Consider the following 26608-nt stretch of genomic DNA (forward strand, 5'->3'; position numbering starts at 1 on the left):
GACCCTTAGACATGCCTGGATATGTGCTTATTTGTTAAGTACTAGAAACTGCTTTCCTCTAGACAGTGAGGAAAGATGAGTGCTGTAGTAATTTGTAGCTTATTTAGTGCTTACAATAAGTTCTGAGCAAGTGCTGAAACAAAAAACTGGCTAGTTCTAAGAAACAAAATTAAGCTAGAAGGCTTCCCTCCAACACAGAAAGGCTTGGGCTCTAGAAGCCTACAAATAGTCCTGGACATAGCAAATCTATATCCAGGCTAGACTACCCACAGGAAAGGCAGGAAACAAGCTTAGAAAAGGTTTTTTTTTTTGTGGAAAAAGAGAAAGGAGTAGCAGAAACTAAGCTGATTGGCCTTCTCAAATGTTCTCCCTGTACTGGGTAGAATGAGGTAATGACACTAGACTGGGAGGAGGGTCCCAGATCAAATTTACACTAGGGCCAGGAAACTGCAAAGCCACCAACTATAAAAACAAGAAATGTTTCTCACAGCTGAAAAGCAGCAGTGAGCCTTTAAATGAAAGTTTTAAACAGCTAAAGGAGCCTCTAGAAAAAAAGAGTTTAACTGCAAAAAGTTATCAGAAACAAACAACCCAACAGATGCTTAATAAAAGTGGACAATTTCCAGTTAATACCTCACACACAGTGAAACTAGCTAGAAAAATACACAGTACACAAAGTGCTATAAATAACAAAGAAATAAAGAACAAAATAAACAAAAACAGGATACTTAATGTTATATATTATAGCTCCGAGTTTGCTCAGTGTCCTTCCTTCGATTAGCTCAGTGTGAAATGGCAGAACACTCACGACTGAACTTCTTAACAGAAAGTTGAAACCTGAGACAGCTTTTAAGAAAGAAATCTCAAAAGAACCAATGAGGTGCTTAGTCTAAGCTGTAGTCCAGGTGACCTCAGTCCGCCAATGACCTCAAACAATTTTCTCTCACTGAAATGCCTGATTCCTTTGGCTAAACCAAGATGTCCCTGAATATGTGCTCAGACACACAGCCTCCACAAACACTAGGCCCAAAGTTTAACTGCTAGGGGGGAAAATGGCTGGACAATATATAATAATGGTGGGAAGCCTAATTGTTAAATTCCCACTGTAAGGTTCCTCTACTTTAAGACCTTCCAAAAAATGGGACCATTGCGGTACTATTATTGCAAAAAACTATGCTGCTGTTTTAATTTTTGCAGGATTTTAGCATTCAAATCCTATTGGATTTTTCAAGCGTCAAGTATTTTTATTATGATTTATGACAGGTAGTAAGGCCCTTGGTAAACAGATCTAATTACCTAACAGACCAGAAAAATGTCATCATCTGTAAAATGACAGTACAGTATATGTTTGTGCGGAATAGGAGCTTGTGTTCAATGATTAAAAGACTTTTGGATGAAAGCATGGAAGGGACACACAGTATTTACTAATGCTGCAGACACTGCCCAATAACCGTGACCAAAACCCAAGAACGTAAGGCGTAAACACCCAACAACATTCACTGGTGACTTTAATTACCCCATTATTAAAGTACAGTTGTGTACCTACCATAAATGTAGATGTTCGAGTGTATTCACTGTTGCAGTCATTACACTTGGGGTCATCCTGCTGGCAGGCGACCCGCAGTCGGCACGAGTTCCAAAGTCTTGGTCCGGTGTCGGTTGCTGTCACCTCTTCCCTGACGTCAGTGAACCAGGGGTATAAAAGCTGCAACCTATGCCATTTTCTTTAGTTTTTCTTGCCCCAGATGTCAGGTGCCCCCAGACAGGAAGGCTGGAAAGATAAAATTATGCCAAAAAACATGCATATATTACTATAAACATTTCCTTCATCTACAAGCAAATACACCACATAGGTAGTATACAGATGAGAAGTACAAGTCCCAGCAATGAAAAAAGGGGGATGGTGGGTGGGTAACCTGGACTGCAACAGTGAATACACTCTAACATCTACATTTATGGTAGGTACACAACTGTACTATGTTCATCATGTTTCACTGTTGCAGTCATTACACTTGGGTAGAATCCCAAAGCTGAGGTTGGGTGGCTGGGTCTAAATAGGATTTGGAGAGGCTACAAAGCCCTGCAGAACTGCAGTGGCAAAGCCCGCTCTGGATTTAGAGTAGAGAGGTAAGTGGTAGAGCTTGGTGAAAGTGTGCACTGAGCTCCAGGTTGCAGCTTCTAAAATGTCTTTGGTTGGCACTCCTTTGAGGAAAGCTGCTGAAGTGGCTGCTGCTCTGGTAGAATGAGGCCTAATGCCCTTAGGCACTGATTTACCATGTTGTGCATAACAGAAGTGGATGCAGTGTCCTATCCATTTCGAGATTGTCTGCTTTGTAATAGGCTTTCCTTGTGATCCTGCAGCATATGCTACAAACAGTTCCTCAGTTTTTCTGAAAGCTTTTGTTTTGTCCAAGTAGAATCGTAGCTGTTTGTGTATATCCAAAGCATGCAGAAGTCTCTCCCCTTTATTCTGGGGATTTGGGTAAAAGTAGGTAAATGAATGGTTTGGCATAAATGTTGGGTTTGTCCTAAGAGAAACCCTGTCCTGATGAAAAATGAGGAAAGGTTCCACAGCCATTAATGCCTGTAACTCTGAGTACCCTAGGCAAATTAGCAATCTTTTTACAAACACCAGATGCTTTAGAAGAATGTCCTTGCTCTCTGCTTGAATAAGGCAGTCGTCCAAGTAGGGATATATTTGAATTCCTTTTTGTCTGCAAAATACAATTACTGGTGCCAGGTATTTTGTGAAGACCCTGGGCGCAGTAGATAAGCCAAAGGGCAGTGCTGAGAATTGGTAATGCATTGAGCCTGCTATGAATCTGAGGTATCTTCTGCAAGATTGTCTGATTGGGACATGCAGGTATGCCTCCTTGAGGTCCAAAGTAACTATCCAAGCCTTCTTGCCCAGCATGGACAGAATTTGCTGTAGTGTTAACATTTTGAATTTTGGAACATCCAGGAAAGTATTTAGGATTGACAGGTCCAGTATTGGTCTCCAGGCTTTGTCCTTTCTGGGTACTAAGAAAAGTCTTGAGTAAAATCCTTGTCCCCGTTCTTGTTGTGGAACTTTTTGAATAGCTCCCATGTCCATAAGAGTAGCAATCTGTTTTTGTGCCTCTGCCCATTGGTTTTGTGGCAGATCTGGCATACCTTTTGGTTTTGAAAGCATGTGGAAATGGAACCTGTAACCCTGAGAAACAATATTCAGTACCCATTGATCCTGGGTGATCGTGTGCCAATTTTTCGAGAAAAGTGCTAGCTTTCCCCCTAGGGGTGCTGTCAAAAGGTAAGTGCTTGGCATTTGTAGAGGGAAGTCATTGGGACTGTTTCCTATAAGGTTGTGATTTGTCTTCCCCTCCTTTGGGGGCTGAAGCACCCCATTGTTTAGGTCTGTAGGAGCCTTGGGGCTGAGATCTGCCTCTTGGGCATCTGTATCTGCCTCTTTGTGGCCTGACACTGGAAAGGACCAATTTTTTGAAGGCCAGTTTCTGCTAAATCTAGGTGGTTGAACCTGTAAGAAATCTTTCACTGTCTGCACTGACTTTGCTTTATCCTCCATTTTCTTTACACCTCTTCTGCCTTAACACCAAACAAAGTATCATGCTGTAATGGAGCATCCAATAATTTTACTTTAACATGGTCAAGTAAACTTTGTTCTTTCAACCAAGCATGCCTTCGAATAACAGAGCCTGTTAACTGCGGCTCTACAAGAAGCCTCTAATGAATCAAAACCACATTGCAGAGTATGCTTTCCCACTTGTTCAACTGCATGCAATAAATTCTGCATTTCCTTACTGTCAGGACTTTCTGCATTTGAAACCATTTTCTGTTTTAACAATGACATGAGGTACTGTTGATATTTAAGCATGTGAAACTGGCAGTTTAAAGCTCTTACAGCTAAAGTAGCAGAAGTGTAAACTTTTTCCCCCCATCTGTGCAGAGCTCTGGAATCCGTATCCGAGGGGACAGGATTTTTAGCATTGGAAGCCTTAACCCCTTTCGGACCCTAAGAAATTGTTTCTGGGTCTGCAGCGGGGTTTTTGTAAAGAAATTTATGAGAGTCAGGGACCCTGTAGTACCTGTCTGGCTTGACTGGTGCAGGGGGTAAAGAATCAGGAGACAGACTGGATTCAGAAAAAACATCATCAACAATATCAAGCACAGGGGGGATAGCCAGGGGCCTGTGCTGAGGCAATAAAAGGAAGTCTCTGAGCCTTTTCTTGGATTCTGAATAATCCTGGCTCTCCCAATGGAAATGCTCCCTCATGGTGTGCAGGGTTTCCCCAAAAGAATAATCCTCAGGCGGAGAGGCTGAAGGTATGGACTCTTCTGCATCAGAGTCCTCATAGGGAGGGAGAGAATATCCCTGATCAGAAGAGGAATCAGAGGAAATGGAAACCTGGTCTGAGGAATCATAGTCAGTGTCTTGCCTAGGCCTTCTGTCAGGAGGGGGATGGGAACCTCTGATTAAAGTAATTAGGTATTCGGCCATTTTAAGCATCTGTTTCTTTGGCATGGATGACTGTTCTGGAGAATGCTGTACTTGTTTCCTTGTCTTTAATGGTGTTTTTGATTTTGCCTTTGCTGCTGTAGTGGGTTTAATTGTAAGCTGTGAAGGTCTGAAATCACCCTCAGAAGACTATGCCTGCTCAGCGGCTCCAGACCCATCTGAGGGAATAGTTTCCGTAGGCCCAATACCTTGAGTTTCCACAGGCCTCAGTGTCTCCACATGGCTGTCGGCTACGGCCTGTGGCTCTGAGGTAGCAGGTGTCAGGGGCTGCGAAAGCACCTCACTGAGAAACGGCGACTGGCCTAGAAGAGGCTTCGTCGGTTTTGGACCTCGGATGCCTGTCCTTTTCTTTGTCTTTGTGTTTTTTATAAACTCCAGTCGTCGGTTGTTCCGATGGCATTATGTAATTAAACCTTTGGCCAAAATAATGTAAAGCAAAATCAAACCGACATTTAATAGTGCATTTATTGAATCTAGCACAAAACCGACAACTAGTAACGTCGTGGTCAGGGCCTAGGCAAGGAATACAGTAAGAGTGAAAGTCCTTATGAGGTACTTGCTTCCCACAAGAAATACAATTAACTTTTACTGACATCGGTCTGGAGCAAGAAAAAGTTTCCCCAATGGGATAATTAGCTTTATTGAAGACTTCGGTTCTGAAACTCAATTTTGAAAATCTCAGGAGTCGGCTGACCGGCACTTGCGAACTTCTTTTGCATCGGGCACCGCGCGGCAAGAAAGACTGAAGAAAATGGCGTCGGATGCAGCTTTTATACCCTTGGCACACTGACGTCAGGGAAAAGGCGACAGCAACCGACGCCGGACCAAGACTTTGGAACTTGGGCCGACTGCGGGTCACCTGCCAGCAGGATAACCCCAAGTTTAATGACTGCAACAGTGAAACACGATGAACATCTGGGAATCCTATACAACAACATGTATACATGCACAGAGATTCCTGGATTTTGTAAACACAAACTCCCTGGACCAGACAGTCAATACACCAACCAGAGGTGCAACCATACTGGATCTGGTCCTCACTAGTATGGGACAGTGCTGCACACCCCCTACTGTAATGCCTTCCCTGGTAATGTCAGATCACAAAATGGTCTCCTTTGAAGTAAAAATAAAACCTGGACCCCTAGCTAAACTGGGAATACTCAGGAACTTTTCTAAGGCTAACCTCCTGCTATTAAGTGAGAGCCTGGCAAAATTTCAAGCCCCTATAAACCCTGAGAACACTTCTGCCTATGCAGAACTGTTCACAGAAACACTGTACAAGCATGTTAATAGCTATAAAGAGGTAGCTGTACCCACCAGGAAGAAGTACAGAACTAACTCAAAAAGCAAGCTACACTGGTGGAATCACAAAATCAATCTGATACAGGGGGAAAAAAATTATGGCGAAAATTAGGAGGCGCAGCACCCAGCAGGATAAAAGCACTCTCATTAAACTAAAACAACTCAGAGGACAAATAAAGTCTACCAAAGCCAAATCTGAGGCAAGTTTGGCCTACCAGGCCATGGGCAACCACAAAGCATTATTTAGCTATGCCCACAACCTCAAAGGCAATACACAATTGTGTGCAGAGCTCATAATGAATGGAGCCACCTATATTGAGCCAGAAGCTATAGCAAACCTGCTGACTGATAAACTCAGCTCCAACTTTACTCCTCTCTCCCCCTCAACCTTTCCTCAGGAAACATCAAATACAACTCCCCCTACTATCACTAGGGAACAGGTCCTTCTTAATGCTCTAACACCAAGAGCACTGCATCAATGGGCCCAGACAATATCCCAGGATGCCTTCTAAAAAGCATGAAACATGACCTATCAGGGCCTCTGGAATTACTATTTAACTGCAGCCTCCAAACAGGCTTCATGCCTCATGAATGGAGAAAGACAACAGTCATCCATCTGCACAAAGGTGGGCTATCTACAGACTCTGGAAACTAGAGACCCATAAGTCTCACTAGTCTTGTATGTAAAGCCATGGAAAGAATTATCATGGAGATGATCAATAGAGCTATAGTAAACCTCCAGACACTGGACCCAATCCAGTTTGGTTTTGTCAAGGGCAGATCATGCCTACTCAACCTGGTGGACTTCTTTGAGAAGGTCACAAAGCAATGGATGAGGGCAAAATCATTCACACTGCCTACTATGACCTGGCCAAGGCATTTGACACAATACCCCACTTGGGCATTGTTGACAAACTCAAGACGTTAGATACAAACCCATATGTCAGCTGGTGGATAATCAAATGGCTCACAGACAGATCCCAGGATGTTAAAACTGGGGAGTCCACCTCTACAAAGAGGCCAGTCACAACTGGAGTCCCTCAGGGATCAGTCCTTGGACCGCTCCTTTTTGGCATTTACTTCTCAGAAGTCAAGGCTAATGTCTGTGGTCTCTGGCTGGTGAAATTTGCAGATGATTGTAAATTAGGAGCTGTCATTGAATCTCACACTGACACACATTCTCCAGAAGGGGCTGACACAGACAAACAACTGGTGTCAGAGTCATGGACTAATACTAAATGCCAAGAAATGCATAACAGTATCCTTTGGTAAGTCATCTAGTGACTATCATATTGACAACACACCCCCTTAGAGGTGACCCAGTAGTTGTGGACTTAGGGACACACACAGATAGTAATCTAGCCTTTGATCATCATGCGTCTACAGTGGTGAGGAAATAATTCTATGTTGCGCAACTTATAAACAAAGGTATGGCATCTAAGTCCAAGAAAGTCATTGTTGCACTGTATTTGACATTCATCAGACCTACCATTGAGTACAATAACCCCCCTTTGGTATGTACCTAACCAGACATATCCAACAATTGGAATGTCCACAGAGGTTCCTCAGTAAAAGAATACAGGGCGTAAGTAATATGTCCTATGCAGAATGCCTCAGGCCCCTATCCCTGTATTCTGCCTCCTACAGGCTTTTGAGGGGAGATCTATGCCTGGCATACAGGCCATTGTCAGATCCCACTCTGATGGACCTGCTGCATATCCACAAAACAAACAGTACCAGAATTACCCACTCTAAAGACTTAAACCTTGCCTGTGATATAAACAGGACCTGTTGGAGAGAGAGGTATGCATCCCAGAGACTACCCCATCTATGGAACAGGCTCCTCATCCATGTGAAGCAGAGTTCCTCCCTAATCCAATTCAAGTGCAACTTGGACATTGGATGGGAAGCTGGAAATTCATCCCTGGGTTGGCAACTATGTCTCTTATGCAAACAGGTAACCTGTAAATGGTTCATCGCCCAGGTTCATGCTTACACTTATCAAGTGCATCAGAAGTTGTCAGAGATTTGGGATGCATGGCTATGCTTAAAAGGGCCTTTGTGGTCATTAACCTAGTAAACACCTATGAACTAGTGTGAAACTGTGACATCACTGCATGAGGAAAGATGCTGAGATTATTGCACTGGGATATCACTAGATGAGAAAAGACTGCGAGATTATTCCAATCTGTTCACCAAAGATTGGAAGGATACTGTGCATCTAAAGCCAGAGGGAGACCAATATTAAGACTCCACAAGTTTAACAAGTTCTTATTGTTGTACCTCAAAGACCACAGTCACAGGACAAGACTGAAGTGGCACAGAATCCATACAAAAACTGAAAAAGAAAAGATTACGAACTCTATAAATAAAGGCAGACAAAGCTACTTTATAACTGTGACAGGAAGCAAAGTTCAACTGATGAATTACTTTCAAATTTTAGGGCACTTAGATGGCAGTATAAAAATGTGTATTTTTAATACATCACTAACAATTTGTAACTCCCAGACCAGACTTACCAGTTATAAAAGTAAACAAAAAATGGCAAGGGAGTTAAACCACAACTACATCAAGTGCTAAAAAGCCTCTAAAATAACAAATCCAAAAATGGATGCCAGAGACCAAAGCTGCAGCAGCCCCACGAAGAGAATTGCTATCTCAATCACATCTTTTGTAGACAAATATTTTTTAGCTTTATTTAAAATAAAATGCATTTGAATTGAAAGAACACGTTTAGTCTGCAGAATATTATAAGATAAGTAGAATAATTCCACCAGCAGTGTATAACTTGGTTTATAAGTAACCCCATTATGATTAATGACGGAATGTAGAAATTAATACTTACAACACAACTACATGGTACTAACATGTCAAGTCATTTTTGTTTTTTTCCTGTAAGTCACACTTTATTTTATGAAACTTCTCTTACTCACTCTGGGTAACTGTTTTCAAATAATGCTAGAAATTAAGTATTAATACTGTTGAGGCCATGTGTAGAAGACTCTCCACTAGTGATACCAGGACTGCTCATTTTCATATCAGCATTCACATACCAAAACTAAACGGACTACTCTGTTAACAGTAGTAGTGCTATTAAGAACACAGTGAATTAAGTCATAATTAAAATAATACTTAATTTTAAAACAGAAAACTGTACTGTGGACTAAGGAAATACTTTACTTCTAAGCTTACTACAGCATATGGTTATGCTTAAGATCTAGCAGCTAACCAACATTTGCATCAGTCCGAGAGAATGTCACACCGTTTATATATCTTTTCTTGCATAAACAGAATCAACTGCCATATGATTCCTTATCAGTCAAAAGTGACCACAACTGCAATAAAATTCGCTTAGCAAGAAAAGTCAGAATGGCACAGCAGAATATTATTTTTTTTTTTAGACATTTCAATTACTACATGAAGATCAAAAGAGAAAATCAGATTTCATGTAAACGATTACAGTAATAAAGTACAGGATAATGGCAAATACGCTACACTGCAAGTGCAATTTTGTTAAATAAGGTGAGTCAGTGCTTTCCATGGAGCATTGAGGAGAGCTATCAATTAATGCAAAAACAAAACAGAATTCCTAATTATAAAGGGGCTCTTTATTAAACCTCACAATAAAAGTTCTTATCACAAGAACTTGCAGAAGAGATTCTTATTCATCCATCACCACCTTTTTCAGTTTTGCACATGGTGTGAGTGTCACATCAACAGTGACCACCATCTCATCTCATTCTCATTTTAAACCCACAGAGGGGTTTCCTTACACCTTTGTGAATTAAGGCAGGTTTAAGCAGCATAACATGAAATTTATCACCTACATTAGTCTTGCAAGAATTTGAAATAAAAAGACTAGCCAGCTAGTGTTGGCAGCAAATTAAGTGAGATGAAAATGATGGAAAAACACTCAAAATGTAACGATACAGTTTTTCTGTTACAGTTTGTCCAGGTGTAGTTATTTTATAGAGCTAAATAATGAGTTGAGTGGCACGGTGGTACAGCAGTTAGCATTGCTACCCTTACAGTGCTTAGCACTCTAGTTGAATTTCCAGCTGGGGTGTCATTTCTGCCAACTGTGGATGTCCTCAATGTGCCTATATGGTTTATTGGGGCCTCCAATGTCCTTTACCATACCAAATACGTGTTGATACGTGAATTGCAATCTTCTAAACTGCCCATAGGTCTGTGAGACGTGTTGTGACCAAAAATGGACTGGCATCCTGATTAGTAGTACTCCATCTTCAGTCCACTGCTTGCTGGGATAAGGCAATGTATTCCCATGACTACTAACGAGGTAAAACAGGGCAAATGAAAGTGAATGAATATGATATCTAAGCCAGGTATTCCAGAAAAAGTTTACACAGTCATTTCTTGAAACACTAGCAATGCTAGTTCAAAACTACAGTCTTATTTTCCAGCCTGGAATTCACTGAGTGAAGCTGCAGAGAATGCCACAGGAATCTTTACTGTTTTATACATATATTGTCAGTGTGACTGCACAATTTTGTCAGCATACTGAATTAAATCTAATAGTTTTACTCAGTTAAAATATACTACTTAAATGTAAGAAAAAGCTTTGTATAATATCCTATGCAAACATGATACAAATACTGGTTAATGGACACACTAAATTATATTTGGTGATTGTGCTACTAATGGTTGCAGGCCTATTCATAAACCAGACAAGACAGAATATTCCTGTCAAAATATACACATACATAACATACTGCTTCAGAAGCTGCTAACTTTCTGTGACCAGCACAACTAATTCCCCACTTAAAAACAGACCCTTTAAATCCTCATTCAGAATAGACACACAGATGTCCCACATACAAAAACTATCTGGTAATTTGTAGCCAACACCACAAGAAAAAGACTGGCACCATCCCACACTTCAGTAATTTGTGTTAATGTGACTGCTTGGCAGTTATTAGTAAAATGCATCATGATGAGAAATTCCAACTGTATCTTTGATGCAGTGAGGCCTGCAATACATTTTCCAAACTGCTGTAATTTCCAATGCAAAAGAATTGGAATGTCTTCACTGGTCTCTGTTGTGGGGCAGTGATGTTTTGTTCCTTTTCACAGACTCATTGATATGTTGTTCCTTACTACTTCTTCTTGGGAGATTCCACAAGAATCACAGGCCAAATACCACAGAGAAACTAAAAGGTAGAAAAAAAATGTATCTGTTTTAGTATTCTGTTTTATTAATAAATTAAGTTCAAACAAAACACAGGAACTAAATATAAGGTTATAAATAAAACTGGCTTATACCAATTAAAATCAAAATGTTTTTCTCATGGTCATAGCTTAATGTGGTTTAAATTTTCTAAGCAACCAATGTATTTTGTCCACTTCACAGCATTCAATCATTTTACTGTAAATCTAACTCAAAGCCTTTTGGAAGTTTGTCTCTATTTAGTTTTTTTGAGTGTATTCAGGTCTTGAAAAATGTAACACTGGTTCAAATGGAGATACGAAGCAGAAGATGAATGCCCTTACGGGTACAGACAAAAGCAGAGAGTACTAAATTATATTAAGCAATGCAAAAAGCCCTGTTTCAGGAAAGTACAGTTGTCTCACACACAAACTATCTGGTAATTTCTATACAACAACACAAGAAAAAGACTGACACCATCCCATACTGCAATAACTTCTGTGAATGTGACTGCATGGCAGTTACTAGTAAAATGCATCATAATGGGAAATTCCAACTGTATTTTTGATGCCATAAAAGTACATGTTAGAATGACTGGTCAAACAGTATGATGCACAGGAGACGCTCCAGGTGCAGCTAACTATTGACAAGACCCACATACAAATCATAGCTAGCTACCGGCCCCCAAATCTGATCCAAGATGCCCCAACTGCCTATCTGGACCTCTTTGAATCTATCAAGATTCAACCCTTTACTCTGATCCTGGGTGACTAACTACCCAAATGTAGACTGGAAGAACTACTCTTGCCAGAACACAAATGCCCAGAGATTCCTCAATTTTGTCAATGCAAATGCTTTGGAACAGTTAGTCGATACCCCCACAAGAGGTGTTATTATCTTGGACTTGTTAACCAACAGGAGTAACTACTGCAGCATCCCTACAGTATCATCTTCCCTTGTAAGATCCGACCATAAAGCAGTCATGTTTGAAGTCACCATCTCCCCCGACCCCCCTCTAGCTAGGGTCAATCAAAAAAACTTCTCCAAAGCTGAAAACAGCTTCACAGCCTCCTCCCCCCTCCAGGAACTGGCACCAGTATCCAAAACTATACCAACTTGATATAAGAACATTTATACAGATGCATAGAATCGGGAAATACCTGAAAGGACTAAATCATTCTCCGCAATGAAGAGTAAACCTGTCTTGTGGACATCTGCAATAAATAAACTCTATAACAAAGGAAAAAATTGCTGACCAGGACCAAGAAGGAGCAGGTACCCGAATGGAAGCAATCTCTCCTTAGCCTAAGTAAGTTAATAAGAGCACTAGTGAAATCCTCCAAAGCAAACAGAGTCCAAATTGGCCACATCTACTAGAGGCAATCATAAGGCCTTCTTCACATATGTCCGTAATATCAAAGGTAGCACCCAAATCTGTTCAGAACTGATGGTCAAGGACACCACATATACAAATGCCGTAGATATAACAAACTTGCTGGCGGAGAGATTCAGCAAAAATTTCAACCCTCTGCCCCCCCCCCCCATTAGTAAATCAGGACATTCCCAGTACCTGCCCCCTTCCCCTTATATCTAGGATCAGGTCTTTACTGCTCTCTCAAAAGCAAAAAATACAGCCTCCATGGGACCTGATAACAACCCAGGCTGCATATTACATGAACTCAGGCAGGAACTTGCAGCACCATTAGGCACCTTATTCAACCAAAGCCTGAGTACCAGTTTTGTCTCAGCTGAGTGGAGGACAGCCACTGTCATCCCTTTACACAAAGGTGGAGCGTCCTTTGATCTGGGAAATTATAGACCCATCAGCCTAACTAGCCTGATCTGCAAGGCCATGGAACAGATTATCACGGACCTCATTAACAAGGACACTGGCAACCTCCAAACACTCAATCCCACACAGTTTGGCTTCATCAAGGGAAGGTCATGTCTGTTAAATTTGGTTGACTTTTTTGAGACAGCCACCAAAGCCATGGATGAGGGAAGTGCACATCGCCTACCTTGACCTAGCCAAAGCCTTCGACACTATTCCCCACTCGAGCATAATAGATAAACTCTCTCAACTAGGCATCAATCCGTATGTTACCAGATGGGTAGCCAACTGGCTCAGTGATGGTACCCACCTAGTCAAAATAGGGGAAGCCACCTCAAGCACTAGACCCATACTGAGTGGCGTACCCCAGGGTTTGGTCTTGGGGCCTCTGTTATTTGGGATATACTTTTCTGAGGTACAGGCCAAAACTAGTGGGCTATGGCTGACCAAGTTTGCAGATGCCTGCAAGTTGGGAGCTGTCATCAATTCCCCTTGTGACATGGACATCCTCCAACAGGGTCTCACCCAAACAAATAACTGGTGCCAGAAATATGGCCTCAAGCTGAATACAAAAAAATGCATCATCATCCCCTTTGGGGAGAAAGATGTCACCACAAATGATCACATTAATGACAATGTTCTAAGCACGCAGTCAGTCATGAAGGACTTGGGCACCCAGATTGATAGAAGCCTGACTTTTGACCACCATGTTGCTTCCATTATACGGAAAGTTTTCTGCATGACCCACCTCATAAATAAGGGTATCTCATCTAAGGACAAAGAGGTCATAACATCCCTGTATTCTTCTCTTATAAGGCCCATTATTGAGTACAATGCCCCATTCAGCATGTACCTCGCAAAGCACATGCAGCAGCTGGAGAGACCACAGAGTTTTCTCGCCAGGAGAATCCAAGGCCTCAAAAATCTGCCATACACAGATAGGTAGGCTAAAAGCCTTATGCCTCTACTGTGTTTCATACAGACTGCTCAGAGGTGACCTCTGTCTGGCATACAAGGCGATCTTGGACCCTGCCCTGATGGGACTGCTAAATATCCTCAAGTCAAGCTCCACTCGAGTAACCCGCATATGCGGCCTCAACCTGGTCTGTGACATCAATAGGACTTGCTGGTGGGACAGGTTTGTGTTCCAGAGACTCCTCCATCTATGGAATAGACTCCCTCTCCACGTCAAGCAGAGTACCTCTTTACCCTTTTTAAGTGCAATCTGGATAACTGAATGAGAAATGGAAAATACATCCCTGGAATTCCACCAGTGTCCCTGCTGGACAGGGGCATCGGGTGCTGATTTGTCTACGCATGGGTTAAACTCTTGGCTAGGCTTATAAGGGCCTCAGGGCCAGTAGTCTAGTAACTTCCTATAATCACTGTTGCAGTAGCCTTGGCTATATGGGTTATATCCTGCCTAGGATATAACAGATGGCCAGCTTCCAAAGCTTCAGGGCATGTTCAATGTGCCCAAACGATCAGTTAGCTCGTGCTGCGCTGACCAAAAAAGCAGGGCTTGGTTGCAAGCACTTCAAAGCTTTCATGTCAATAGAAAAAGGGAGACTGCTAGGAACAAAAAATAAATAAATGTCCGCAACCTGGCATAAACAAAACACCAGAAAAAGGGTGGAGGGAGACAGCAGCTACTGCAGCAGTGATTATCTGAACATCTACTGTTATGGTAAGTTTATTTACACAACTGCATGTTTGTCATGCTGATCGCTGCTAATAGATAATAGATAAATAAATACTAATAGATTACACTAGCTTAGTATATTTCGGAAGTGGGAGGAGAAGGCTGTAGAAGCCCCAGGGGAATGGTCCTAGTACAGCCTGATCTATACCTAGAGAAGGAATCAAGCTTGTAGAGCTATGTACAGAGGATCAAGTTGCTGCTTCTTGAATCCACCCTTTCCAAAAAGTCACAGATGAAGCCAAGGCCTTGGCAGTATGGGCCTTGACCCTGCCTGAAACAGTTTTCTTGTGGTGAAGTATAACAAAAGGTGACAGCTATTTGGAAATAGTCTGCTTTGACAAAGACTGCTTTTTCCTCTTACCTTCAGAAGAAATGAACTGATCCAAAGATCTGAAAGATTTAGTTCTCTCAACATAATACCTCAGTTGTCAGAGGCCATCTATGAAATGGGGATTCCTCTCCCACTCGTGTTTTGGTCCAGGAAAGAAAACTGGGAGATTGACAGTTTGCCTTAAAGTAAACTTGGATACCACTTTAAGCATAAAAGGATTAGTTCTCAAAGAAAAATTATCTATGTGGAAAAAGAGATAGATCTGATTCACCATAAGAGCTTGCAACTCAAATACTTTTCTTGCAGAGGTCAGATCAATCAGCAAAACTGTTTTCTATGTTAAGAACCTCAAGTCACCCTGATTAGCTGTTTCAAATGCAGTGTTAGTTTCACTAACACAAAACTAAGATCCAAAGAAAAACATTTTCATGTGAGAATTCATTGAAAGAGGAAGATCCATGGGCAGACATGCTGAAATAGCAGATAAATGAACCATGACAACTCAGTAATAAAGGCCAAAGGATATCAACTCACACAAATATTGTAAAACTAGAGAACAGCTAGCCCAGAATGGATGCTGCTTTTGTTGTTGACATTAACTAGAAAACCTTTTCCATTTGTTACTATATGATTTTCTAGTAGCAGGGTTTCTTGCCTCCATTAGTACCTACTGCACATTCTCAGTAAATGGGTGCCTAAAGGGAATTAAGATCCCATCATTCAGGCAGTCAAGTGAAGTTGATAGTGGTCAGGATGTATCACCCCCCTGGATCTTGTGTGAGAAGATCCATTCTGTGAGAAAGATGGTGGTAACTGGCCCTGGCCATTTCCAAAAGATGGCAGAAACACTGTTACCTGGGTCAGAAAGGAGTCACTACAATGATCTTGGCGGATGCCTTCTGAATCTTCAGATATACCTAGATATCAATGGAAAGGGTGGAAAAGCATGCAGGAAACATTCTTGTCTATAGAAAAGAAAAGGCATCTGTCTTCCAGGCCTTCTTGCATGGAATCCTGGGAGCAGAATCTTGCTAGCTTATTGTTTGGAGAGAAGGCAAGCAGATCTACTTGAGGAACTCCCTACAGAATGATTAAACCCTAGAAGACCCACTGATCTAGTTTGCATTCATGAGGGTCTGCCCATGTCCTGTTTAGCACACAGTTTTGGTCTAACAGAATATAAGAAACATGCAGTGTAAGACTGTGCTGTGAAGCTATATCCAAAGTTAGTATGGCTAGTCTGCAAAGGGGGTATAACCTGGTTCCCCCTTGCTTGTTGATGTACCACATGATTGTGGTACTGTTTATAACACCTTCATGAAGTCTTCGGGACCACAGATGATTCAGAGTGTTGAGTGCCTTGATCAGATCACTCATCTCTTTTATATTTATGTGCTTGAGTCTGTCCTTGGTGTCCCTCACACCTTTCAGTTTTATCCCTTTATCACTGCTGACACTGCTCCCCAAGCAAAGTCCAAGGTATCTGTAGTAACTGACTGCTTTGGAGCAGGGAGGAAGAAGGGGAGAACTGCCTTTAGGGAAATTTGCTGTCTCCATCTAGTGATTTCTCCTTTGACAAACCCCAGTACAGGGACTTGAAAAAACAAAAGATGTTGGTGCTGGGATCAAAGACACTTTAGATACCACTGTATCTTTCTCATGTGATGTCTTACCAAGGGTATCATGAGAATCATAGATGCTGTGAGACCCAAAACCATGACTTATTCCCTCCCAGTGACTTGAAATCTGACTGGAAATCCTTAGGAACACATCTACATCTATTTTTCCCTTTGGTGAGGTTTGGGAAGAGTGTAAAAAAATTAAAAAGACCGAAGAACTTTATACATTCTAGATGCCTTTTAAGGCCAGCAGGCAGTGAAACATTTTCCAAAGCTAACAGAACTGGAGGAATGGGAGAATATTCTGGAAATTGCTTCAGTAACAGCTCACAGTATTTTCTGAAGGGCTGAGAAACCCCAGTTTCCTGCAACTGAAAAAAACTGGCACATTATGGAAATAGTCTCAGAGAAAGAGAATCCTCCACAAAGACAGAAGAATCAATAGCTAAAATTAAACCCTAGCTGACACAACAGCACAACCTTGTGTGAAGAAGACTTTTGAATATTCTACTGGAACCGCAGCTTATGCAAGAGTGATCTCACACTAGTGTAAGATTCCTGACACTTCGACAAAGACTCTGTGAAGATAACATTTTCCCGTATTTAGATGGCTTGCTTCGGACTTGCTGGACTGTCCTTGGTTTTGGGAGGGATTCCTGAATTCCTTTTTAACCCCCTTGCCATTTATTCTTAAATGTATGTTTATTTGCATTTTGTTGTGACTGTTTATTTTGATTTTTGCCAAAATTGGATGAGTGGTTAGGCAAACTCTTAGAAATTTTGGAAAAGGAGGGCTGAAAAATCATTCCTCTAACAACTTACCCCTTTCATCATACTTTTTGATCACTTCTGCAGCACAGGAACCAAAAACTAAATTACCTGCATTGACACTTGTTTTCTGCCTTTCCTATAACTAGGCTAGTCCAGATACAGATTTGCTGTATCCAGGACTGTTTGTAAGCTTCTGAGCCCCCCAAGCCTTTCTGTGTCGGAGGGAAGCAGCCTTCTAGCTTGTCAGTGTGAGTGGTAAGCACTAGGTAGCCTAACTACCACAACAGGAGTAGTTTCTGGCCCAGAATTTGTAGTTTATTGGCCGTTTGGTCAGTTTTTCCATCTCTTTCAACTTTCTGGTTTAAAAGCCTGTGTTTGCGCTTGTTTCCTGCCTTTCCTGTATCTAGTGTAGTCCAGATACAGATTTGCTCTATCCAGGACTGTTTGTAAGCTTCTGAGGGGTCAAAGTCTGCTCTTCAATTTTTCCTTAGATCTGCTAGTTCTCTCCTCTCCTGCACTTTTATTAGCTTATTAGTCTAGCACTTTACCATACTAGACTTCTTGTAGCAGTTACTGTAGTACACAAAAATACTACCAGCACTAAACGTTCTATAAGGAAACCGCTCTAGTATTTATTATTAATGCCCACCCCTCCAGGCATGTCTAAAGGTCGGTTCCCTGTGCTTTCCCCTATTAACCTGGTGAACTTGGGCATCCTGAGGCAATGTAGCAACTGCCTCCTGTACACAAGACTTGCGAGAGATGCACTTATATATTCAAATTGGAAGCCAGGCACTCTCCAGCCAAGACTGGAATAGCTGTTCAAGAAAAGAAGGTCAACACGTGGATCACACCACATGGAATACACAGCCCTCCAGAACATACACTAACACTGCCTCCACCAAAAAACACAAACCACACACCCACTTTCGTGGAGTCTCTCAATAAAAATCTACCCAAACAGCAGAGACCTCCAAGGCAGAAATGTACTCAACCACCACAACACAACACTAATCACGAGACACAACTCTCCTAAACAGTGTGCCACTCAACTAAAGCCCCTAAGGCAAAACAGCATGCCTAGCACACTAGTCATAGGTGACTCCATAGTGAGGCACACTGATGTTCCACTCACTAGGCTGAATAAGGAGAAAGTAACAGTCAGCTACCTGTCAGGTGCCAGGATCCGCCACATAATGTACGCACTCAGGTCCGTCAACAACAGGTACAAATATGACTCTGTCATTATACATGTGGGTGTGAATGAACTGAGACATACCTCCCTGGACTACATGAAAAAAAGACATGGAGGAGCTCTCGGATTATGTAGCCCAGGCGGGTATGACCCTAGCCCTGAGCAGCATCCTACCATCACCCAGAATTATACCACAGTACAAGCAGAAAATGATTGATTTCAACAATTGGCTAAGTTTCTGGTGTCATTCTAAAATCTAAGGGGATCCAGTATCTGTCTGCCTGGGATGACATGACTGACATACCTCAATGCTTTGCCAGAGATGGACTGCATCTGTCACCCCTGAGCTTCTGGATACTGGCCAAGGCTCTTGCCACCCCTATTGTGCCTTTTTTAGGCGGTGTTCCAAAGACCAAATTACCACAGTAACAGCTACAAATAAATGCAATCTGAGAGTCATGCTGCTCAACACTAGAAGTCTAAATCTCAAAATTCACTCGCTCGAAGCTCTCCTTAAAATGGACAACACTGACATTTGTGCTGTAACCAAGACCTGGTTCAAGGCAGCAGAAAGCACCCCTGCACTACCAGGCTATAACTCATTCCACATCTTTCGGTCCCAGAATTGGACCGAAGCTCCAAAGGTGGTGGTGTTTCCATACTCATAAAGGATGCGCATACCTCCAGACTGGTAGCCCAACATAACACATCAGAGATACTTCAGGTGCAGCTAACACTGGGTAAGACAGCAATTCAAGTCGTAGCCTGTTACAGGTCCCCAACCATGTCCCAAGACTCACACTCCACGTTCCTAAGCACCTTGGAGAATATTAGGGTCCAACCTAACACTCTCATACTCAGTGACTTCAACTATCCCTCCATTAACTGGGAAAACTACTCATGTTCCAAAACACTTGCCCAAATGTTTCCTGGAATTAATTAATTTCAATGCCCTGGACCAGCTCGTTCTTACCCCACTAGAGGTAGCAACATACTTGACCTGGTCATTACTAACATAGGTGAGTGTTGCTCTACACCTATAGTCAACGCCTCCCTGGTTAGATCTGACCACAAACTAATCACCTTGGAAATCCCCCCCCCCCCCCACAAAAGTAACCACCATGAAAAACTTCTCCAAAGCTAACTTTGGGCTCCTAAAACCAGAGGTGCCTAACTTCATGGCACCCCATGCAAATGGAGAATAGTTGCATGACCGCCGAATCATACACCAATGCACTGTACGAACCCGTACACAAATGCATGGATCTCACCATACCCAATAGAACCAAGACGCTCTCCTCAGAAAAAAAAAAGGAAGCCAATCTGGTGGTCCCCTGCCATAAAAAAACTCTACAACAGGAGGAGGAATTTGTTGCGGAATAAGGTGAAGTCCTAAGACTGGAAAAACTCCCTTATCAGCCTCAACAAAAAGTTGAGATCCCTCATCAAATCCACTAAAGCTAGCTATGAGAACAGAATTGCAGCAGATAGCAAAGACAACCATAAGGCCTTCTATAGTTATGTAAAGAATCTCCATGGCAATACCCATATTTGCTCTGTGCAACTACACAATGGTATCTCGTATAAAGAACCAACAGATTTTGCCAATATACTGGCCGGTCGGCAGATTCAGTACCAACTTTACCCCCCACCCCCACCCCCAAAGGACCAATAACATCATCAGCAGATTGCCAGGCATCCACAGTATTACTGCTGCACAGGTTAAAACAGCACTATCCAAGGCCAATAATACAGCTTCTATGGGACCTGACAACATCCCTGGGTGTGTTCTACATGAACTACAGAGTGAACTGGTACCTCACCTGTGTGCCCTGTTCAATCACAGCCTCACCTCAGGCTTTATCCCTACCGAATGGCACACTGCTACAGTCATCCTTCTCCACAAAGAAGGAGTGACTACAGACCCTGGGAACTATTGCCCCATTAGCCTGACAAGTCTGATATGCCAAACTAAGGAACGCATCATCATGGACCAAATAAACAATGATATAGGGAATCTCCAAACTCAGGATCCCACACAGTTTGGTTTTGTGAAGGGTAGATCATGCCTGCTCAACTTTGTCAATTTCTTTGAGTCAGTCACCAGAGCTGTGGATGAAGGAAAGGTGGTTCATTCCCCACTCAGGAATCATAGAAAAACTCACTAAGCTAGGCATCAACCCCTATACCTCTAGGTGGGTTGCAAATTGGCTCACAGATAGAACCCACAGTTTGAAAGTAGCTGACCAAGTCAGACTGCCAACCAGTCACGAGTGGAGTCCCACAGAGATCGGTCCTGGGTCCTCTCCTGTTTGGTACCTACTTCTCTGAAGTCCAGGCAAACACGAAGGGACTCTGGCTGACAAAGTACAGAGACGATTGCAAGTTAGGAGCCATTATTAACTCCCTAAGTGATGCTGACATCCTACAGAAATGCCTCACTGAGACCAACGACTGGTGTCAGAACCATGGCCTTAAGCTCAATGCCAAAAAATGTGTAGTCATCCCCTTTGGGAAAAACCCAGTTTCCATGAATTACCACATCAATGGTAGTCCACTGAACACAGAAGGCATTATAAGAGATTTGGGAACACAGATTGACAGCAATCTTTTGACCACCACAATGCCACTGTGGTCAGAAAGTCCTTCCATGTGGTACATCTTATTACTAAGGGTTTTGCATCCAAGAAGAAAGAGGAAGTAATTGTACAATGCCCCATTTAGCATGTACCTTACTAGACACCTGCAACAACTGGAGAGGTTCATAGGTTGGTACTAGGCTATTGGCCCTAGGGTCTATACAAGTCTAGCCATAACAATTACCTGGATATCTCTTCCCACACTATTTACTTCCCTGGACCCCGGTCTAGCAGGGCGACTGATGTGATCCCTGGGAAGCCACAAAAGTACCTCACAGAGAGGATCCTAGGCCTTAAACACTTGTCCTATATGGACAGACTCAAAAAACTCCAACAAGTCTGTCTCATATCGCCTACTTAGAGGCAATCTCTGCTTGACTTACAAAGCCACATCTGACCCAGCTCTGTTAGAAATGCTACATCTAAAGAAATCCCAATCCCTCTGCACCACACGCTCCAGAGACCTCAACCTCATTACCACAATCAACAATGTGCTGGAGGAACAGGTTCATAACCCAGAGACTGCCCATGCTATGGAATAGACTGCCCATACATGTCAAACAGAGCACCTCACTGGCCCTCTTCAAGAGAAATCTTGATGAGTGGATGTGAAATAGAAAATTCACCCTGGGATCACTCCAGTGACTCTACTCAACAGAGGCACAGGGAACTAAGGTTAGGTGGCACAACGTCAGTGTAATCTTATGGGGTAGGCTTGTAAAGGTTCCAGGGCCATTAACCTAGTAAACACCTATGAACTATCTAAAGGAGAATTTAAAATATCATTTTTAAATCATCTGAGAGGCTTTGAGAACACAGCAAACGAGCCTCCTCAAAACAGTACCAGTAGTCATAGCCCTGGAAGAAGCACTGAGTCATACACATACACTATAAACAATGAGCAGTGAGTACAACAATTGAAGAAACTAACTTATTTAAAGAAGATTTTTCCTCATAAGAAGAAACTGCAAATAAAACATTGCCCATAATCTCACAATTACTCAGAATAAACTAACATATGAGCCCGACAGTTCCAACATTCTGAAAAACAAATTTGCGGTTTCATACACTTTTTCCCCATAGTTTTCAATAATGTTACAATCCTTAACAGAAAAAGTAGGGTTGGAATTAACTAAATGTTTAGCAGCAGTAGGATTAACTAAAGGTATACATGTTTGGTCAGGTTTGGGAAGAGTGTAAAAACTAAAAAGACTGAAGAACTTTATACATTCTATATGCCTTCTAGGGACAGCAGGCTGACTATCAGGACAATTGCAGGCAGTGAAACACATCCTCCAAAGCTAACAGAACTGGAGGAATGGGTGAATATTCTGGAAATTCCTTCTGTAACAGCTCATAGTATTTTCTGAGGGGCTGAGAAACCTCAGTGTCCTCCCACTGAAACAACTGGCACTTTATGGAAACAGTCTCAGAGAAAAAGAAACCTCCACAAGGAGAAAAGAATCAATAGCCAGAATTAAACCATGGGCCAGACTAGGTAAACTACTCCTGTCTAAGGAAATTTAGGGAGGAGCAGATACACATTTATTTTTCCTGTTTTTGACAGGTCAACTGTGGCAACAGCAGCGTCTGCAGGAATGGACACAACATTCTGACAATACAGGGAAGTCTTCCCAGTTTCCTTTTGCAGGACCAATGACAGTGGCGCTCCCCGGCACACTGCGGGAACCTCATCAGTCGCAGAGGACATGGCTAACCACCAGTCTATAGCAGCTGTAGGTGCTACATCAGAGAGATCCATGGTAAAACAAAAGTGGTTTGAGGAACAAACAATAGCCACAGCAGAGTCACCCCCTGTGGCTGCGGCAGATTATTAGCTTGCTGTGGTGGAAAATGCCTCTTCCCTGTGGAAAACAAGCAGCAAAAGCAGATTAAATGTGAAGTCACATTCAGTTACTTTAAACACCTTTTATACTGACAAGAAAAAAGTGCACTCTTATTTAAAAGTACAATACAGTCTGTTAAAACACAGACTCTTATCTTGAAAATAATGTTCCTGAACAGGAAAGTATTACTAAACAAACAAAAAGAACAGCACAAGCCAATTGTCGATCCTCAAAGGCCTCAGATGAACATACTCTTTAGTGACAGGAAAGCTCTGAAGGACTTAATGCCCAAACCAGTCTTTTTAGTCAGCTCAGCTTCAGCTGACTGACTATTTGAGTGTGTGGAATGTGTCCTGGAGCTTTGGAAGCTGGTCATCTGTTACAGTCCATGCAGGATATAACCCATAGAGATAATGCTACTGCAGCAGTGATCATCATGATGAACATACACATTTGGATAGAAATGAGCATGTGAATTTGACAAAAAAGGATTTCAGGGTGGGCATTCAGCACAATATCAGTGACAAAAGAAAAAAGGAAATACTGATTGTTTGAGGGGCTTCTACAGTGATAGAGGAAAAAAGACAATACTGTTCACTAGTAAAAGGTTATTGGTAGGAGAGGATGATTACACTGGCAAGTATTTATATTTCACCTCAAAAGTACAGTTGTGTACACTTAACATAAATGTAGATGGTCGAGTGTATCTACTGTTGCAGTCCTAACTGTTGGGATTTCTTGCTGTGAAATCTCTCGGCCATCCTAACTACCAGAGAAAATTTTTTCTGGCTCCCAGGCTGGCAGATGTCTTGAACAACTTCAGTGCATTCAGGAATAAAGGTAGCTAGCCTGCGTCATGAAACCAGTGTTTTCTTGCCCTCAACTAGGAGGAGCCCTAAGCAGATAGGAGGTATCCAAAGGAGAACCTGATGTAAGAAGGGAGCCCAAGGAGGGGTCCCTTAGTTGAGTACCAAAACAGGATCAACTTACATAGTAGGCTGAGGGTGTTGGTAAGAGGGAAAAATGACTGCAACAGTGAACACACTTGAACATCTACATTTATAAGTGTACACAGCTGTACTATGTTCTTTGTGTTTCATTGTTGCAGTCCTTACTATTGGGAAGATTCCCAAAGCTGAAATGAGGAAGGAAGGTGTCTTAAGGGGAAGAGGATGCCCTGCAGGACAGCAGTGGCAAATCTACTCTAGACCTGGAGAAGAATGCCAGGTAGAAGTGCTTGGTGAAGGTATGCACTGAGGATCAGGTGGCAGTGTCCAAGGTGTCCTTGGTGAGAACACCCTTTAGAAAGGCAGTGGAAGTAGCAGTTACCCTGGTGGAATGAGATGTTATCCCTACTTGTGCCACTTTGCCGTGTTGGGCTATAACAAAAGCAAATGCCGTGAAAAATCCATTTGGAAATAGTTTGCTTACAGCAGGCTTGACTTCTTTTCTACAGGCAAAGGTAATGAAAAGCTGATCAGTCTTTCTCAAAGGTTTTGTCTTGTCCAGATAGAAATATTGCTGTCTGTGCACATCCAAGGAATGCAGAATGCTCTCCCCTTTGTTTTGTGGATTGGGGAAGAAGGTACAGAGATGGATGGCCTGATTCAAAGCGGTGTCAGTGACCACTTTGGGCATAAAGGACAGATTGGTTCTGAAGGAGAACCTATTCATGTTGTAGATAAGAAAAGGTTCCACTGCTATGAGGACCTGCAACTCAGAAACCCTCCTTGTCTGAGGTGATAGCTAGAACTGTTTTCCATGTCAGGAACTTTAAGTCAGCAGAAGCTGCTGGCTCAAAGGGGGGCAAGGTCAGTTTCTCTAGCACAAAATTAAGATCCCAAGGAGTAGGAATAGGTTTCCTTCTGGGTGGTGTAATGTGGATTACTCCCCTAAGAAATTGCTTTAAGAGTGGATGGGAGAAAAGAAGGGTGAGAGGGCACATACGCAGAGATAGCAGATGCATGGATTTTAATGAAAGAATGAGATAGTCCCTGATTCAGCAGGCCAGCCAGGTATTCCAGGATGCTGGAAATCTGTGCTGATTTGGGATTTAGTTGGTGATCTTTGCACCGAATAGAAAATCTTTTTCACTTAGCAGAGTAGGATTTCCTGGTGCTAGGCCTTATATATTCTTTGAGGCTGTCTAACACTTGTTTACTTAGGCCAACCCCATTGTGGTTTGTTGTCAGATCATCCATGCTGCAAGGTTGAGTGCCTGCAGACTGGGGTGCACAATATTTCCCTCATGCTGGGAAAGGAGATTTAGTATTTTGACGGAGTAGCCAGGGGCCCTGGTTGGCAAGTTCGAGGAGAAGGGGGTATCAATGCTGTCTGGGCCAGTCTGAAGCTATAAGAATTGTGAATGGGCCCTCTTCTCTTATCTTGAGCAGAACCAGAGGAGGAAGGGGTATGGGGGGGTGCATAAATGAAAAGCTTTGCCCAAGGGAAGGAAAAGATATCTGTTTTCCGAGCTGTCTCCTGTTTGCTCCTGGTACAGAAGTTTTGCAGGTGTGCTTTCTCTTTGACTGCAAAGAGGTCCACATGTGGAATTCCCCACGTTTGGGTTATGGACTGGAAAATCTGAGTGCAGATGGCCACTTGAGGATCCATCAAGTTTCTGCTGAGATAGTCTGCCAGAGCATTTTGAACTTCTGGAAGGTATTGTGCTATCAGGTGCAAGTCCTTAGACTGAGTGGTTTCCCAGATTTGCATTGCTAGATTGCGCAGGGGGTAAAAATGTGTCCCACCCTGTCTACGTACTACATAACTGTGATATTGTCTGTTTTGAGTAATATGACACCTGGGGTCCATTTTCCTTGAAAGCTAATAGGCCCTTAATACTGCCATGAGTTACTTCCAGTTGATGCATCTGTCCTTGGATCTGGAATACCACTTTCCCTGGGTTTGGGAGTTCTGGAAGTGAGCCCCCCATGCTGTCTCTGAGGTATCTGTGGTTAGGGTTTGAGCCTAAGGGGAGATTTTGAAGGGGAGACCCTGATTCTGGAAGCAAACTCTGTTTTGAGGCAGAGGATCGGGACATCTTGGTCTCTAGGGACTGTGAGCTCTGGCACCAGACATTCTTCAGGTACCACTGGAGCTTCCTCAGGTGCAGACTGGTAAGGGGAACTATGCGGATGCATGAGGCCATGTATCCCAGATGCTATTTTTCAATTGGATCCTGTGGAAGAAATAACGTCAGGAAGGAGACTTTTTCTACAAGGAGGAAAGCCTTTTGGAGAGAGGAGTCCAAAAGCTCCCTCAGGAAGATAACTTTTTTGTTGGTGAAGTGTGGGATTTCTGTAGGTTCACTGTGAAGCCCAGTGAGGAAAGTGGGTCCTGGGTGAATTTGAGGTCCTTGATGACCTTGTCCTGATCTGTATGTAGCCTGTATGAGGCAGTTTGTCCAGGTAAGGATAGATTGGTATCCCCTTGGTCCTGCAGAAGGTTACTGCTGGTGCTAGGCACTTAGGCACTTTGTGAACACTCTTGGTGCTGTAGATAAGCCAAAGGGCAGTGCAGAAAACTGACAGTGACTGGATCCTGCCCTGAAGCAAAGAAATCTTATGTGGGACTCCTGAATAGGGATGTGCAGATAAGCATCTTTTAGGTCTAGAGAGACCATGAGGTCATGGGGGATGATATTGGCAGCAGTTTTTGGAGGGTTAACATTTTGAACTTTGGCACCAAG

At 42.6% G+C, this 26608-nt stretch overlaps 1 protein-coding gene across 2 annotated transcripts in view; it reads right to left on the bottom strand.

Moving 5' to 3' along the window:
- Positions 1 to 9401: 9401 nt before the first annotated feature.
- Positions 9402 to 26608, bottom strand: part of ACER3 (alkaline ceramidase 3) — a 1138468-nt gene continuing 1121261 nt past the window's right edge. For both annotated transcript variants that reach the window (XM_044073355.1, XM_044073354.1), the window contains exon 11: positions 9402 to 10986. In XM_044073355.1, coding sequence (XP_043929290.1) covers positions 10933 to 10986 — 54 coding nt within the window. In that variant the 3' untranslated portion in view covers positions 9402 to 10932. The remainder of the gene's footprint in view (positions 10987 to 26608) is intronic.

This window comes from Protopterus annectens, chromosome 5.part1, assembly GCF_019279795.1.
Source record: "Protopterus annectens isolate FY-2018-M chromosome 5.part1, PAN1.0, whole genome shotgun sequence".
Taxonomy (NCBI): Eukaryota; Metazoa; Chordata; order Ceratodontiformes; family Protopteridae; genus Protopterus; species Protopterus annectens.